General features: G+C 39.9%; 2 protein-coding genes across 3 annotated transcripts in view; both read left to right on the forward strand.

Annotated features, from left to right (window-relative positions):
* Window positions 1-7512: 7512 nt before the first annotated feature.
* Window positions 7513-14766, forward strand: si:ch211-93g23.2 (uncharacterized protein LOC100005086 homolog). The gene is made up of 7 exons (XM_063212690.1): window positions 7513-7637; window positions 7903-8029; window positions 8346-8506; window positions 11256-11472; window positions 12418-12521; window positions 13831-13968; window positions 14395-14766. The coding sequence occupies exons 2-7, from the start codon at window positions 7916-7918 to the stop codon at window positions 14492-14494; spliced, it is 834 nt and encodes a 277-aa protein (XP_063068760.1). The 5' UTR covers window positions 7513-7637; window positions 7903-7915; the 3' UTR covers window positions 14495-14766.
* Window positions 14767-15079: 313 nt separating this feature from the next.
* Window positions 15080-17445, forward strand: part of ube2f (ubiquitin-conjugating enzyme E2F (putative)) — a 41477-nt gene continuing 39111 nt past the window's right edge. Inside the window, exons 1-2 of one of the 2 annotated variants that reach the window (XM_063212126.1) lie at window positions 15106-15298; window positions 15545-15618. The gene's annotated coding sequence lies outside the window, so the exon portion shown is untranslated. Of the gene's footprint in view, window positions 15299-15544; window positions 15619-17445 lie in introns of both variants that reach the window. The other variant, XM_063212125.1, reaches the window with a different exon arrangement.

The raw sequence follows: 17445 nt of genomic DNA on the forward strand, positions 1-17445 counted from the left end.
TAGGGGGGGGGAAGTGGTACAGATTCTAAGGGCCCAAGCACTGAGAGGGGCCCTTAAGGGGGCCCAAGCAATGAGAGGGGCCCTTAAGGTGGCCCAAAATTCGAATCTTTCATGGGGCCCAGCATTTCTGGCAGCGCCCCTGCCTATAACTGCAGATATTGAACAATACTTAGCTAGCTGTTTCCACCCCCTTGTTTAATCCTTCTATTTGCAAACCTCTGACACACAGTCTATGAACATGACCTAGAGCAGGCTACCATAGATGAGTGTCACCAGTAATGTTGCCACCTGTCGAGGTTTTTCCCTATTGTCCAGGATGTTAATGATCTGTCCAGGAAAAAAAAACTTTCCTGGACACTGAATGGAGGATAGCCTACCATTGCGAACAAGCAAACAGGTCGACTGAGTTTGAAATGTCCAGGATTATTGTGAGACGTGGCAGTCACCAGGGACTAGTTAGGCGGATGGGTGATTTGATCGTGCACTTTTGAGTAAAAGCATGAAAATCGGTACACATATCCTTCTTGATATGCTGATTAATGTTAGCGTTGGAGGCGTCGCGAAAAATGCATCGTTTTCAAGATGGCCGCCAAATCCAATATGGCCAACCCATATTAATGAATCTACCTGATATTTGGTAGTAAAAGCATGAAAAACGGTACACATACAGTATCCTTCTTGATATGCTGATTAACATTAGCATTGGAGGCGTCATGAAAAATTCATCGTTTTCAAGATGGCCGCCAAATCCAATATGGTCAATTCATATTTATGAATCTACCTATCTACCTAACACTTGGTAGAAAAGGCATGAAAATCGGTACACATATCCTTCTTGATATGGTGATTAAATTTAGCATTGGAGGCGTTGCGCAAAATTAATCGTTTTCAAGATGGCCGCCAAATCCAATAAGAAGGACCCATATCAATGAAGCTACCTGAGACTTGGTAGTAAAAGCATGAAAATCGGTCCATATATCCTTCTTGATATGCTGATTAACATTAGCATTGGGGGCATCACAAAAAAAATCATCGTTTTCAAGATGGCCGCCAAATCCAATATGACCAAAGCATATTAATGAATCTACTTGACACTTGGTGGTAAAAGCATGAAAATCGGTACACATATCCTTGATATGCTGATTAATATTAGCATTGGAGGCGTTGTGGGAAAAAACCCCATTATTTTCAAGATGGCCGCCAAATCAAATATGGCCAGCCCATATTAACTACAGTACCTGGTACTTTGTGGTAAAAGCATGACAATTGGTATACATAGTTACTTCTTTACAGTAGATGCTTATTCTTATTAGGAATGGGGCCATGAACAAAAATCAAATATGACTGACACATATTACAATACAATACATTGCAATGTGTATTTATATAGCACAGTATTAAAACTATGAAGTTTACTCAAAGCGCTTTGAAAAATGACATACAAGCATACATACATATTCACACATCATATGCCAAATCTTCACATCATTATCATGGTCTAGAAATGAATCCTAACACTGTACACGTAAACTTTTCACTCAAGTTATATTTCACATACCCCGAGTTGACTTTTTGATGGCCATCATGTTCCAACTGTGCCATTCACCATTTATTCAAAGTTTATGTCAATCTTTTAATTAGGCATTATTGGCAGTTTGATTGATGTTGGCCATAGTATATACCATAGCCTGTGAAATCCTAATTTACACAATTGTTCTGATCTGAAATGTAGCATGGATTCCATCCTTCAGTGAGGGTACCAGATCTTGGGGTTCAATCAGGAGAATGAGTAGGGGTGTAAAGGCAATGGCTGCAGTTTGTTTGAATAGATAGAACTGACATGATTGGATATGGGCTACACACATGCCAAATACCACATTCTTAACGACCTATAAACTGCCATGGGCAATCGTAAATCACAACTTTACAATGAGAAATTGCATAACCACCAGATTATCTCACTTGTGAGATCATCTTGTGTTAACCAGGCAAGATATACCATACAACTTGCACTGGGTGCAGGATTTCAGTTTGTTTGAAAACCTTGTGCATCTAGAAGTTGTCATCAACTATTGGTTTCTTTGACGTAAGCAATCATAACAATGTCCATGAATTAACAAATCAAGTGAACTTTCTCTCTAGCAATCTTGAAATCCTGGCCCTTTTGGAATTTGTACATGGCCTATTATCACTAAGCGCTAGAGGTGCTGTACATCCCACAAGGCCCTCAAAAGCCTTGGATTTGTACATAACGCTACTGCCGTATTACCTATTTGAGGCCTCAAGAATGCAATCAGTGTACCTATTGAAGAGTATTAGCACAGAACATTTCATGCAGATCTGTCCATCTGTATAAAACCTATAATGCAAAAAAGTCAGCAATCTTCAAAGTGTAAAGCTTTAACACTTTATCAGTTCATGTACCTATTATAGAGTGGTAGAACACAAGAGGTGGTGCAAACTCTTGCACCTATTCTAAAGTTATCACATTACAGAAAATAATCTAATGTGGTGGTGGCAGACACAGTTTGGGCAGAACCATAACACATGCATCACTTCATTTGATAACATGCCAATAATGTTTAATCATTGTCAATGGTATGAGTGTTAATTACCAATGCAATGCCAACATATATTTGTAGAAAAATATGTTTCTTTTTTTTTCTTCTTATAAACACTATCTTAGTTGGCCATTTTGAAAATGTGTTTTCCCCACAATGCCTCATTTCTAATATTAATGAGCACATCAAGAAGTAAATGTGCACCAGTTTCCATGGTTTTACTAAAAGTGCCTGAAGGATTTATTAAAATGCGTTAGCCATAGCCTATTTGATTTGGCAGACATCTTGAAATTAAAACTTTTTTTTGCAAAGTATCGAGTTCTTTTATCAATGAAAATATAAAAAAGTAACTGTGCACAAATTTCCATGCCTTTACTACAAACTGTCAGGTAGCTTCATTAATATGGGTTGGCCATAATGGATGTGGCGGCCATCCTGAAAATACAGCATTTTAGCAATGCCTCCAATGGTATTATTAATCAGCATATCAAGAATGATACAGTATGTGTACCGATTTTCATGCTTTTACTACCAAGTGTCAAGAACATTCATTTATATGGGTAGGCCATATTGGATTTGGCGGCCATCTTGAAAATGCAAAAATTTTCGCAACGCCTCCAATGCTGATATTAATCAGCATATCAAGAATGATATGTATACCGATTTTCATGCTTTTACTACCAAGTGTCAGGTAGATTCATTAATAGGCTATGGGTCGGCCACACTGGATTTGGCGGCCATCTTGAAAACAATGCATTTTTCGCTAAATCTCCAATGCTAATATTAATCAGCATATCAAGAAGGATATGTGTATCGATTTTCATGCTTTTACTAGTCTACCAAATATCAGGTAGATTCATTAATATGGGTTGGCCATATTGGATTTGGCGGCCATCTTGAAAACGATATCTTATAAACACTATCTTAGTTGGCCATTTTGAAAATGTGTTTTCCCCACAATGCCTCATTTCTAATATTAATGAGCACATCAAGAAGTAGATGCTTTTAAATGTGCACCAGTTTCCATGGTTTTACTAAAAGTGCCTGAAGGATTTATTAAAATGCGTTAGCCATATTTGAAGTTGTTTGTTTGTTTGTTGAAGTAGTAGTTTTTAAATATGCACCAGTTTCCATGGTTTTACTAAAAGTGCCTGAAGGATTTATTAAAATGCGTTAGCCATAGCCTATTTGATTTGGCAGACATCTTGAAATTAAAACTTTTTTTTGCAAAGTATCGAGTTCTTTTATCAATGAAAATATAAAAAAGTAACTGTGCACAAATTTCCATGCCTTTACTACAAACTGTCAGGTAGCTTCATTAATATGGGTTGGCCATAATGGATGTGGCGGCCATCCTGAAAATACAGCATTTTAGCAATGCCTCCAATGGTATTATTAATCAGCATATCAAGAATGATACAGTATGTGTACCGATTTTCATGCTTTTACTACCAAGTGTCAAGAACATTCATTTATATGGGTAGGCCATATTGGATTTGGCGGCCATCTTGAAAATGCAAAAATTTTCGCAACGCCTCCAATGCTGATATTAATCAGCATATCAAGAATGATATGTATACCGATTTTCATGCTTTTACTACCAAGTGTCAGGTAGATTCATTAATAGGCTATGGGTCGGCCACACTGGATTTGGCGGCCATCTTGAAAACAATGCATTTTTCGCTAAATCTCCAATGCTAATATTAATCAGCATATCAAGAAGGATATGTGTATCGATTTTCATGCTTTTACTAGTCTACCAAATATCAGGTAGATTCATTAATATGGGTTGGCCATATTGGATTTGGCGGCCATCTTGAAAACGATATCTTATAAACACTATCTTAGTTGGCCATTTTGAAAATGTGTTTTCCCCACAATGCCTCATTTCTAATATTAATGAGCACATCAAGAAGTAAATGTGCACCAGTTTCCATGGTTTTACTAAAAGTGCCTGAAGGATTTATTAAAATGCGTTAGCCATATTTGAAGTTGTTTGTTTGTTTGTTGAAGTAGTAGTTTTTAAATGTGCACCAGTTTCCATGGTTTTACTTAAAGTGCCTGAAGGATTTATTAAAATGCGTAAGCCATATTTGATTTGGTAGACATCTTGAAATTAAAACTTTTTTTTGCAAAGTATCGAGTTCTTTTATCAATGAAAATATAAAAAAGTAACTGTGCACAAATGTCCATGCCTTTACTACAAACTGTCAGGTAGCTTCATTAATATGGGTTGGTCATAATGGATGTGGCGGCCATCCTGAAAATACAGCATTTTAGCAATGCCTCCAATGGTATTATTAATCAGCATATCAAGAATGATATGTGTACCGATTTTCATGCTTTTACTACCAAGTGTCAAGAACATTCATTTATATGGGTAGGCCATATTGGATTTGGCGGCCATCTTGAAAATGCAAAAATTTTCGCAACGCCTCCAATGCTGATATTAATCAGCATATCAAGAATGATATGTATACCGATTTTCATGCTTTTACTACCAAGTGTCAGGTAGATTCATTAATAGGCTATGGGTCGGCCACACTGGATTTGGCGGCCATCTTGAAAACAATGCATTTTTCGCTAAATCTCCAATGCTAATATTAATCAGCATATCAAGAAGGATATGTGTATCGATTTTCATGCTTTTACTAGTCTACCAAATATCAGGTAGATTCATTAATATGGGTTGGCCATATTGGATTTGGCGGCCATCTTGAAAACGATGCATTTTTCGCGACGCCTCCAACGCTAACATTAATCAGCATATCAAGAAGGATATGTGTACCGATTTTCATGCTTTTACTCAAAAGTGCACGATAAGGTCCTTTTGTGTGTCCCATCCGCCGTAGGCCTACTAGATGTTTTGTAGACACTTTATGTCAATGCCTGACACACACACACAGACTAGGGTGACCAGACGTCCGGTTTTCCCCGGACATGTCCTACTTTTGAGACCTAAAAAAATGTCCGGGGGGAATTTCAGAAATGTCCGGGATTTTGTTGGACTGCCTGAAATATAGACCTAATTCATCTGCACTGTAATTTTCACTCCGTTCCATTTGACTCCACTCCAGGTTTCTCTCTACCGTTCACAAATTAGTCACGCCCTTCTCATCAAATCTAGCCACTTCGCACCGTGTGTCCGAAAGATGTAGCCTAGGGGACTAACCAGTGCGCCCCATGTTTACAAGCGAAAGCGCATCTGTCCGCCGGTTCTACGGACTGCAATGCCGATAGAAACGCAAATGCACGTTCGCGGTGGAGTTGAAAAAAAATCCTGCGTGTGAAGCCAGGTATGAAGGTAATCTAACACAGGAGTAAGCCTAGTAACACCACCAAATCCATCATTTAGGGAGGTACAAGTTTTGTTACACCTTGTCACAAGACTTAGCCTAAAAATTATTTCATGATCTGACATTTCCAAGTTATTTGCAAAAACAATTTCTTTGAGCTAAGGACTCATTCCTTAGTTAAGAAATGAAGCTTCTTCTTCTGTCTATTGCCTTTGCTGATAATGCTGTATGGGTTAGCTTATTAATGGTAGGTAAACCTCCAGTTCCTCTCTTAATGGCTGCAGTGCCCATTGCTAATCTCTGAGCACCATGCCACTACAAATAGCCTAGCTAAGTAGGCCTAATGGATGACAGTGGAGGGGTAAATTGTGAGGTGTCTTATAAACATATTAAGCCTAAAATGTAGCCTAATAGAACTTCATTATCAATTCAGTTGAAAACCACAAATGTTGTGTTTTTTATATTTAGTTTCCAATGTTATATAGCCTAATGCTGTTCATCTTTGTGGGGAATGGCTGAGATGGGCCTACATGATGGTGAATCTATTTTTAAAAACCTAATGCAGAAATTAGAATAGGCCTATGCAATTGAGCTGCATTGTTATGCTGTTAAGCTACTCCAATATAGGTGTTAGGCCTACTATCTAGGATTGTAACAAAGGCACACTCTGCATCATATGATTACAGAAATTATGTGATAGGCCTATAGGCGTAACTGAAGAGATTTTAATTGTCATTTATGGTAGACAAATGAATGTGCATGCCAAAAAGTTTGAGTGGCTTTTAAACAAATGACCATTTTGGATGCGTTGATACTTTATAGGCGTTGATACTTTATAGGCCTACTATCATACCTCATACCCATACTTTCATACCTGTAGATACACAGAAACACTGATGACCCCCAAAAAAAGTGTCCTCCTTTTTACAAACCCAAATCTGGTCACCCTAACACACACACACACACACACACACACACACACACACACACACACACACACACACACACAGAGAGAGAGAGAGAGAGAGTTCAAGTAATTATTTGAATTAAGAGTGGCCAAATGTGCTATTGGTATTGGAAATATGAAAGGTTGGCTTTCTTAGGATAACATGAGACCACAAAAAAACCCGGACACCCGCATAACAGAACAGGCAGCATGATTTGGTTCGTTAAATTCACACATCACAGTGTACAGTAGTAGTGACTAAACACGCATTTAGAAAAACTCTGAATGTAGATAACAATGCAGCCAGACACATCCAGCAAGCCACAAACGGGCGCGCGTAATTGCATTCCAACAAATGAGTAGGCCTGTTACTTTGTTATGGCTAGCTACATTTTGTAATAACACCTAGCCTACAATAGGCCTAGGCCTACCCTTTCTGTTTGTGTTAATTTCGCATTTAACTTATAATGGCGGAGTCTTAAGATATCATGTCTAAACTTTGGCTGTAGAAAACGTGGGCCTACAGTCGACTGGGCCTATAACAGGTGGCCTTTTATTCATTTAGGGTACTTCAAGGCCTATCCCCTCTGTAGCCTATATCGTTGACTGATTTTTGGATCCCAAGTTCCCAAGGTTTTTTTCCCACAATCTGTGACCCTTGCATGCTATTGCGTAATCGTGAGTGATTATTTAACAATCCAGTCACACACACGGAACTTTGCTTGTGGATCATAATAGCTGGCTCTGTCAGCCCGTTCATTTCTTATATCCTGTCTTTTAAGGGATTAACTTGAAAGGACATTTGCCGTGCCCGGAACAGCAGGCCAACGAGAGGTAATTTTATAGCAATCAAAATAGCTGATCTTCAGCATTTACGCAAAATATGCGCCTGCAGAAGATGCGGAACACAGGTGCCAGAGTTCGGTCAGTCAGTGACTAATAGACACATATGGCACAGTTATGGGAGTTCAGTGTTTTGCTAACGGGACATCCAGATTTCTGCATTTGTTTTCGAGGAGACCGCAAAATGTGACTTTGCGCCATTTCACCACTTTTCACCATTTCACTTACCTTTCCACTACTTTCGCTTTCTGTGCAGGTTTTGGGAAAGAATGGGGGAACGACGATATGAGGAAAAACCACATGCCGTATCTTATCAGAAATACAGAGTCTCCCCACAAGAAGTTGTGGAGAAAGTGATGGCTTTTCTAGAGAAAAGAATAAAGGTTTGTATACGCTGTAATGTTGCATACTGTAATGGCACAAAATGGCCACTAGTGGATGCTATAATACAATTTCATTTTGTGGAACAACTGAAATGCCTTGCCTTTTGTGGGCCTTCTGGCTGTGTGTGTGTGTGTGTGTGTGTGTGTGTGTGTGTGTGCGCGCGCGCGCGCGCGCGTGTGTGTGTGAGAGAGAGAGAGAGAGAGAGAGAGAGAGAGAGAGAGAGAGAGAGAGAGAGAGAGAGAGAGAGATTTAGTCATTTTGAAGAGAGCTGTTATAATACTCCTTGGGGGTCTGTGTCTTTATCTGTCTCCGCAGACAGCAAAGCCCTTTAATTTGGCCCTGGATGTGGGTTGTGGGTCAGGGCAGGGTACTGTTCTGCTGGCTCCTCACTTCACCCATGTGGTAGGGACGGACATCAGCGCTGCCATGCTGGAGTTTGCTCTGGCTAGCGACCATCCTCCCAACATATCTTACAGGTGAGGAAGTGCAGCCCTTATGAAAAACAAATACAGAGTTGAACGGTGCTGTAAAAACCTGCAGATTTATTGTAGTATTGTGGTACTATTAGCCTACTGCAGTATTCCTGAATTTCCCCCAGGGGATTAATAAAGTTACTCTACTCTACTCTATTAGTGCTAGTGCCGTGCTAGTGCCGCAGACTAGGCAATTGCTAAGGGCCCCACAGAATCTGCCCTCTGGAGGGGCCATAAATAGTCAGCCCCATCATAGTTAATAATGCAAAAATAATATGAGACAGCCCCATATCTATGTTTTGCCTATGGGGCCCCCAAATGGATAGAACCACGGCTGATTACTGCAGTTTAGGATGTGAATGCAGTCTTTCGTTTGTAGAAGTATTGCCTTCTTAAAACCGCAAAAACTGCATACTGCATTGTGCACTATTTTATTCAAGTAAGTAGGCCTACTGCAATCCTGCACTACACTTCAAAAGGAAGAGAGTGAAATCTATCTCAAAGGTATGTAGTTGACGTCTTTTAGGCGTTCCAGGAAGCTTGTAACCATTACAGCGAATGTGACTGAGGGTCAACTGTACAGTACACAAATGATTAACTGCTGTGGTTTCTTTGGCCTGTGTTGCATTTGACACCTTAGCCATTAACAGCACAGAAACCTTCTCCATACAAACAATGACACATATCCAACCCACCAGCTGGTCGTAAAGGGCACTCCAGGTAGATCGGACTACTCATTGAAGTCACCTGTGGTGGAAATGAAATATGTCAAGGGTTTTTACTTTCGGAACCTGGAGTGACACCTCTAGCTATAAATAGCATTTCCCATGCATCCACAATTCTACGCACTGTAACATGATCATGGATGACCTGCATTCTTTTCTTTCTTACGTGCACTGCCTGTCACATGGAAGTTTGTAGCTGTTAGTGTACAGGAGCACCCTTTCAAATTTTGCTTCAGGTCCACAGCAAGAAGGAGTCAGTGTCCCGGGTGAAATGAAATTCCAGCGCATTCTGTGTTTGGCTTGAGAACGCTGAGTTGTGAAACCCACACAACAAATAACAACAGACAGACTTGGGCATTGCAGTACAACTCACTTCCAAGTTTGAGTTTGAAATGTTTCTAAGCCTTTTGACTGTTCAGTCATCTCTACATATCTAATTAAGGTGTAATAATGCCTTCAGGTCTATATTTTGGATTTGGTAGCATACACATTTTATATGTTTGATAATTGGTACGTATACTTATTGGCTCAGTAACTAAACATGTATGTCTTCAATCATCGTTTTAAGAAATAAAAAAAAACAGTGAGTTGTTGAGGAAATGGGTAATACGGTAATGTCCCTCTATACTGTACCATATCATATTTTGCCTTTCTTCATGTGGACCTCCACTCCTTGGACAATGTCCAGTTATTCATTTTCCAAAATGCCCTTGTTGGAAAAGTGACATACAGGAGTTTTTGACAGTCAATTTCCCTGTACACCACTCAGGAAGTGGATTAAAAAAAACCTTAAAGCGATGGTTCGGAGTAGAATCACCCTAATGCCATTTGAACCGTGACACCCATCCACCTTTACACCCGAAGTGTTTTCTGCCGCAGGCTTACATCAACAGAGTTGTCGTGTTATTCGATGTTTATTCCGGATAGCTTGACTCAAGCGCATATGGATACTGGGCACCGTCTCCAAACTTTCCCCACAAAAATAACATGTCATGACACCAAACTTCTACAGTATAACAAATGTGGTTTGTACTCACAAAAAGATGAATTTGAAACTTTGTACATAGTCCAGGAGTTTATTAGTAACAACACACGAGACGATTAGCTTTTCTGCTGCTAAACATCCGTCGACGTCACTTCCTCCAGCTGGGACTTTGTTGATGGAAACAAATGCACGTGAGTCCGGAAGGCGGTAAACTCAAAAAGACAGCTTGCGCTACAACTAGAAATTAACCACTTCGGATTTAAATTTTACCACGTTTAATAAATAGAAGACGATGCCACACTCGTGCATATATCCTGGCTGTGGACTAAAACACAAACCTTACAATAAGTGGACAGTCCCAGCTGGAGGAAGTGACGTCGACGGATGTTTAGCAGCAGAAAAGCTAATCGTCTCGTGTGTTGTTACTAATAAACTCCTGGACTATGTACAAAGTTTTAAATTCATCTTTTTGTGAGTACAAACCACATTTATTATACTGTAGAAGTTTGGTGTCATGACATGTTATTTTTGTGGGGAAAGTTTGGAGACGGTGCCCAGGATCCATATGCGCTTGAGTCAAGCTATCCGGAATAAACATCGAATAACACGGCAACTCTGTTGATGTAAGCCTGCGGCAGAAAACACTTCGGGTGTAAAGGTGGATGGGTGTCACGGTTCAAATGGCATTAGGGTGATTCTACTCCGAACCATCGCTTTAATGCAAGCCAGTGGCACACTGTAATATTAGTCACTACGCTCATTGCTATTCTGCTAACAGCTAATTTATAATGCTGTGTCTTAACGGGCTAATTCCAAACTATAAGCATTTCAAATGTTAGGCATATTTATGGTGTACTGTGTATATCCCTCATTATTAATGTGTACTCTCCTCATAGGAAGTGAATAAAAATGTCTCAAATTAGAAACTACAGTATTAGCATTGCAACTTAATGTTAATCATATGTTTGCCCCATTGCATTGATATGGTATATCACCTCACCATTAGGTAATGTGCTGCTGTCTTCTCCTCTGCACTTCCCAGGCAGTGTCCAGCGGAGCAGCTGCCCTTTGACGACGGCGCCGCGGACCTGGTGACAGCCATGACGGCAGCCCACTGGTTCGACCGGCCTCGCTTCCTGCAGGAGGCCCAGCGCCTGCTGAGGCCGGGGGGTTGCCTGGCCCTGCTCAGCTACACCATGGACTTCCAGCTGGAGCACCGTGGCGATTGCAATGCCCAGCTCAATGCCATCTGTCAGGAGGTCAGAGGTCACGCTGCTATTACCTGGAGTCATCTCGTATGCAGCGTGCTCAAGCTGTTCTCTTGACTTGCCTGCTTCCTACAGTGAGAAATGAAGGGTTGATTCAACACTTGGAGAGTACTCTAGGTTCAAGTACTCTAGAAGATGTCAAATTGATTCTCTGGGTGTTGAATGAACACTGCATTTTTACTGAGTAGTCTTATAGCCAGAATAATAAATGTAAATGTCTTTCATGTGATTGCATGATCCACATCCCACTTCCAGGGCCAAGTGATATGATATAATGCACCCTCTCCCTCTGTTTGCTTCATAGAGAGTGGATGGGTACAATGAGCATTACAATGAAAAAGTTAGAAATCACTATTTTAGAAATAGTCACGAATGCCTTTATTCAAGCTTCATAGAGAATGTTACAGAGAAGTAAGTCACCAAAAACGCAATGCAAGAAATTAATGTATTAAATGTAAGTGACTGCTATATGAGGCAAAACGAGAGGAGTCTGACACAAAAATGCAAGACATGAAATGCAATATGTACAAGCTTTATTCGAAGGGGGTATTGTTATGTTAGTAAGCTGTAGGACAAACATCACACATAAAGATTGCATTGCTTTGTTACTGCAATTCTTATGTATGTAGGCCATCACAATGATGGTAAATTGGTACTGTAGAGCAAAAATCTATTCATCTTCAGTGCATAAGTTAAAGTAATAGAGGCATAACTGTATACTACAATTACAATGAAGTATAATTGAAGCATTACAGTAAAATAATCTCACTTAAAGGATGAATGGAGGTCGTTGAGTGTAGACACATTTTGCTTAGGCTTCTTTTTATTTCTCTGTATTTTCTCCGCATCTGCTGCGCTTGCCTAGAGGGTTGCCTTGACAGTTTTTCTTACTGTTTGAACTGAAGTGTTTTTCCCCCCATTTCCTCATACCCACAGTTTTATGCCGCTCTGCTGCCATACCGAAGCACTCATATAGGCTCCAGCTCCCTGCTGTTGTACAAGCAGATGTATGACTCCATCCCTTACGAGGATAAAGAATGGTGAGTCATGAAGGCCTGAGCTCTGTGGCCCCCGCGATTGGTCATAAAGGACATCATGCCTCGACCTGGCGCTCATGGGCACATACATACATTCATACATACATACATACATACATACATACATACATACATACATACATACATACATACATACATACATACATACATAGGCCTACATACATACATACATACATACATACATACATACATACATACATACATACATACATACATACATACATACATACATACATACATACATACATACATACATACATACATACATACATACATACATACATACATACTATGTGCATACAGTCATGGGTAAGTGGTTAGGGTGTCAGGCTTGTAACCTAGTGAGTCATGAAGGCCTTAGCTCTGTGGCCACCGCGATTGGTCATAAAGGACATCATGTCTCGACCTGGCGCTCATGGGCACAGTGCCAGGGGTCCTGTTGAGATGGTTAAATGTCCCCTTGAAAAGGACATTACAGGGGTGGTGAGGGCTGTGATACATGGGCCTGCTGACATGTTGGAACTAGTCCTGTCTGACTTTAGGGCTGAGCCAAATAAGCCATTGGAATGCACAATACAAACTTGCACACTACTATACATACAGATATCTATGTGCATACAGACACATAGATATTTGCATACTGTATACATACGTACGTATACATACATACGTACATACATACATACATACATACATACATACATACATACATACATACATACATACATACATACATACATACATACATACATACATACATACATACATACATACGAAAAGTTCAGATGCAAAACCCCCTAAGTGCCTTTTCAGAAAATAATCTTAATTCATTTTTATTTAATACAAAGCTATCAAAATTGCATATTTTCTTATTTTATTTATGTAATATAACTATTTATATGTATTATCAAGTACATGCATGTAAACCAAACCAACAACAGGGTTCTCAAAAAATAAAGAAGTGCAGGTCTTCAGAAATGGAGTTAGGGGGTTTTGCATCTGAACTCGTTACATAGTACTTACACAAACTACATACATAAAATTTATCAGGGACCTTGAATGTGCATCCATTGATGATGATGCACGTGATAATGATGATGATGATGATGATGATGATGATGATGATGATGATGATGATGATGATGATGATGATGATGAACATGGGGTGGTCAGTCTATTGTTGTTCACAAATTTACACTTTGTAATTACAAACCACTTGGTAATTCTATTGATGATATTGGCAATGACATTGGTTCTTGAGAATAATGACATCCCCATTTGCTATTCACAGGCAGGAGTGTTTCCAGGTCCGCAGGAAGATGCCGTTGTCTAGCTACATGCGCATGGTAGAGACCTTCACCAGCTATCAGGCTCTGCTCAAAAAGGATCCTCTGGAGTCCCAGAAACTGTCACAGGACATCACAAACAAGTAGGCTACCGAACGCAACCCTGTTCCTCAACTCTCACATTGACAGACATGCTCATTCAGTTATTTGTTCTCTGATTGATGTTACGTTTTATCTGAAAGGATATTCTCGATCAAAGACTGGTGCTCCATTGATGTTTTCTGCTACTGTTTCAAAGGGATAAAATACATGTTCGTTGAGGACTTGCAAGGAAAATAATAGGCCCGATAATAAAAAACATATATTCATGGATTTCATTATCATTATTTAGCATTAAGCACTGTGTGTGTGTGTGTGTGTGTGTGTGTGTGTGTGTGTGTGTGTGTGTGTGTGTGTGTGTGTGTGTGTGTGTGTGTGTGTGTGTGTGTGTTTTAGATGCATAGTATGTGCACTGGCACTTTAGCCATGTGAATATCATTCTGTGCTTTAATCACTTTCCTCTATGATAGGTTAGTGTCTGCAATGGGCGTTGCCTCTCCTGAAGCAGAGGTTACTGTGGTGGTGAATTACTTCTATCTGCTGGCCTGCAAACCAACAACAACAAAATGATTTTAAAGAAATTGATTTTTTTTTTTAGAAATTGTGGTAACTAATAAATTGACCAACTGCCATGAAATGTAGCTCTCAGGATATGTGTCATTTGCTAGCCAGTGCATTACGAATTCAAGGCATTAACATCGGTCTGTCAGACCACAATGTATGTAATTGTAACAGTAGCCATTGTAATTGTAGCAGTTACACGTTGCCAGATTTAATTTAATATAGCCCACGAACGTTGTACCTGTACAATGACAATAAAGTTTCATTCATTCATTCATTCATTCATTCATTCATTCATTCATTCATTCATTCATTCATTCATTCATTCATTCATTCATTCAACTGGTGAACACTGATGGACACCATCAGGCCTATTTGCTGTCAATAAGATACAAAATAAAATAAATATGGGGAAAAAATGTAATTGCAATTTCTGTTTAATCATCCTGATTGGTTATTTGCTTGACATTTCAGATTGGTCGGTGAAACACAAAATCTGATTCATCTGAAGATAAAAAACATAAATAAATCCACCCCTGTAAACAATATGGAACTGAAACGCGGTGTCTCTATGGCAGATCGGAAGATTTTTTCGGGAGACAACTGTAGTTGCACTTCCGCTCTAGACATCAGTCTACCGGAGGTGTTCATTTAAGTTAATCCCATCCCCTTACGCTTTGTTATCTATCAATTTACAACGTAGGACTGCCAGTTATGATTTGAAATTGCGAGGTGAACTCGTACATTTATGTTTGATTGTTGATTATGGTGTAATTTGGAGTACTTTCTTTCTCCCCGAGACAACAACCACAGGTACAGTATTGCTAATATTAGCTCATAAAAAGCTACCGTCAGTTTTACAGTCGGAAACATGTATGTCAATTGTCACTGATATTGATTTTCGTATATGAACGACTACAGTTGGAATGCTGTAGACAGATGCATTTTCATTCCAGTATGGCTATTAAACTAATAATTGGAAAGTGGTGTTTTTGGAACTTGTCTGGAGTGTAGCTAGCTAGCATAGCTGAGCAGTAACCAATAGCTTGTTATCTGTAGGCTTCCGTCTTGGATAACTTGTGGATCCATTGGCACCAGGAGTCAAAAATAGCAAGCCGTCACAAAGTCAGGACGTAAGTTGCTTGAGCTCTAAGCGGTCAGAAGTTCCAGAAGAATATAGTTTGCTATCAATTAGGGCAAGTCCAGCCCACTGAAGACTGTGTCGTAAAAACATTAGCACAACTCCTGACACACTCCTAGGACCAAGTGCATCTCTGTTTACACTAATGTATGCCAGTTAACAGGTAATGAGATGAGTGTCGAGAGGCGATTTACAACAGGACTGTAATCAGCAGGTTGACCTTATTTGGGGCTGCTGTATTGTCTTAGTCCCATGACATTCTTGCCATAGCAACTGTGCTGACAAGTAGGTTGTGATTTTAACGTTACTGATGAATATGACGTGTAGTATGCTATTTCATTCAGAGTTCGAGTTGCGTAAAAGCATCCTCCCTCTACAACATGTTCCTACCATGTTCCTACCATGTGTTCTGTTATGAGCAAAATATTTGTATCATGCTATGAAGTCTAGCATTACTCCCCGTGGCGGTTTTTGACGTTTCAGTCGGGTGCTGCATAACATGAAGACTTTTGACCTGCTTTGACATGCCTGTTGATTGGTTGTAGTAGGATACAAATGTTTATGGTCTAACCATTAAGTTTTTATTGTATCATGGCTGTAGTTATGTTATTGTTGCTTCTGCGTCATCCGTGTCCGAGTCACCAATCTCTGCCCTCTGGTTGAACATGGGCATGGAAGTTGAATTCTTACTTGGATCAACAGATTCAGTGACCTGAGAAATTGGCCTGTTACTTTCGCCATGCTCAGTCAGCACGTCTTAACATTCCACCCATACGACTGCTTGCATTTTCTGCTGCGTTTGAGTCCCACTGAGTGGAGGAGGTTGCAGTGTTGTTGCATAGGGCATGTTGACTGTCCTTTCCTTTTGACTGTTACATGCTCATGGTTATTTTCAGACATTTGCATGTCTTCCTAAGTTCCTCTAGTGCCTCGAACAGGCAGTGTTGATCGTTTGCCTAGACTACTTTCTATTCTTTTCAATTCTTTTCTGTTCTGCCCTGTTCTATTCTTATAATCTCCTCCGTTCGGTGCTTAGTTATCAGTCTTTTTGTATGTTACCCCATATTGCTTCTGACCGGCAGTTCTGTTCTTTTTTATTCTATTCAGTGTTTCCCCCAGAATTTTTGTTAGGGTCATTTCACGTGAAATCAGACACTTTGGGACCCGACCATCACAGATCTCAATCATACTTGCTGTTCCTGTTTAGTAGCAAGGTAGCACCCCAGAACTAATTTTTCAATTTATGATCATATTCTGAGGGTTGTTGTATTCCATGCTGTGTGTGTAATTTGTAGAGCCAGAAAAGAGCTTTCAAATAACACCACTGACATCTTTTTGTGACTTACACTGACTGATATAATCAAGGCTGAATGCATAGTGTCCTACCCTCATATGTAAACCTTTGCTAGTCTGTTTCTCCCTTAATATTGGTGTCAGATTCACACAAATGCAGTTCCGGGGTGCTACCTTGTTACTAAACAGGCACAGCAAGTATGATTGAAATCCGTGTCGGTCGGGTCCCAAAGTGTCTGATTTCCCGTGAAATGACCCGTTAGTCAAGGTGGTGGGGCCGTTAAGAGTTTATATTTTTTGGTAAAGCGACTTTAGAAATTAGATTCACAGCATGAAATCTTTATCTTTTCAGGGGACTTAGTCAAGGTGGTAGGTGTTTCTTGTCAAGGTGGCCGCCTTAGCAATGAAGTGCTGGGGGAAACCCTGCCATTGTAGTCTGTTCTCTTCTGTCCTCTTCTATTCTATTCTATTCTATTCTATTCTATTCTATTCTATTCTATTCTATTCTATTACTCTTCTTTGCTCC

Source organism: Engraulis encrasicolus, chromosome 12 (genome assembly GCF_034702125.1).
Source record: "Engraulis encrasicolus isolate BLACKSEA-1 chromosome 12, IST_EnEncr_1.0, whole genome shotgun sequence".
Lineage (NCBI taxonomy): Eukaryota > Metazoa > Chordata > Actinopteri > Clupeiformes > Engraulidae > Engraulis > Engraulis encrasicolus.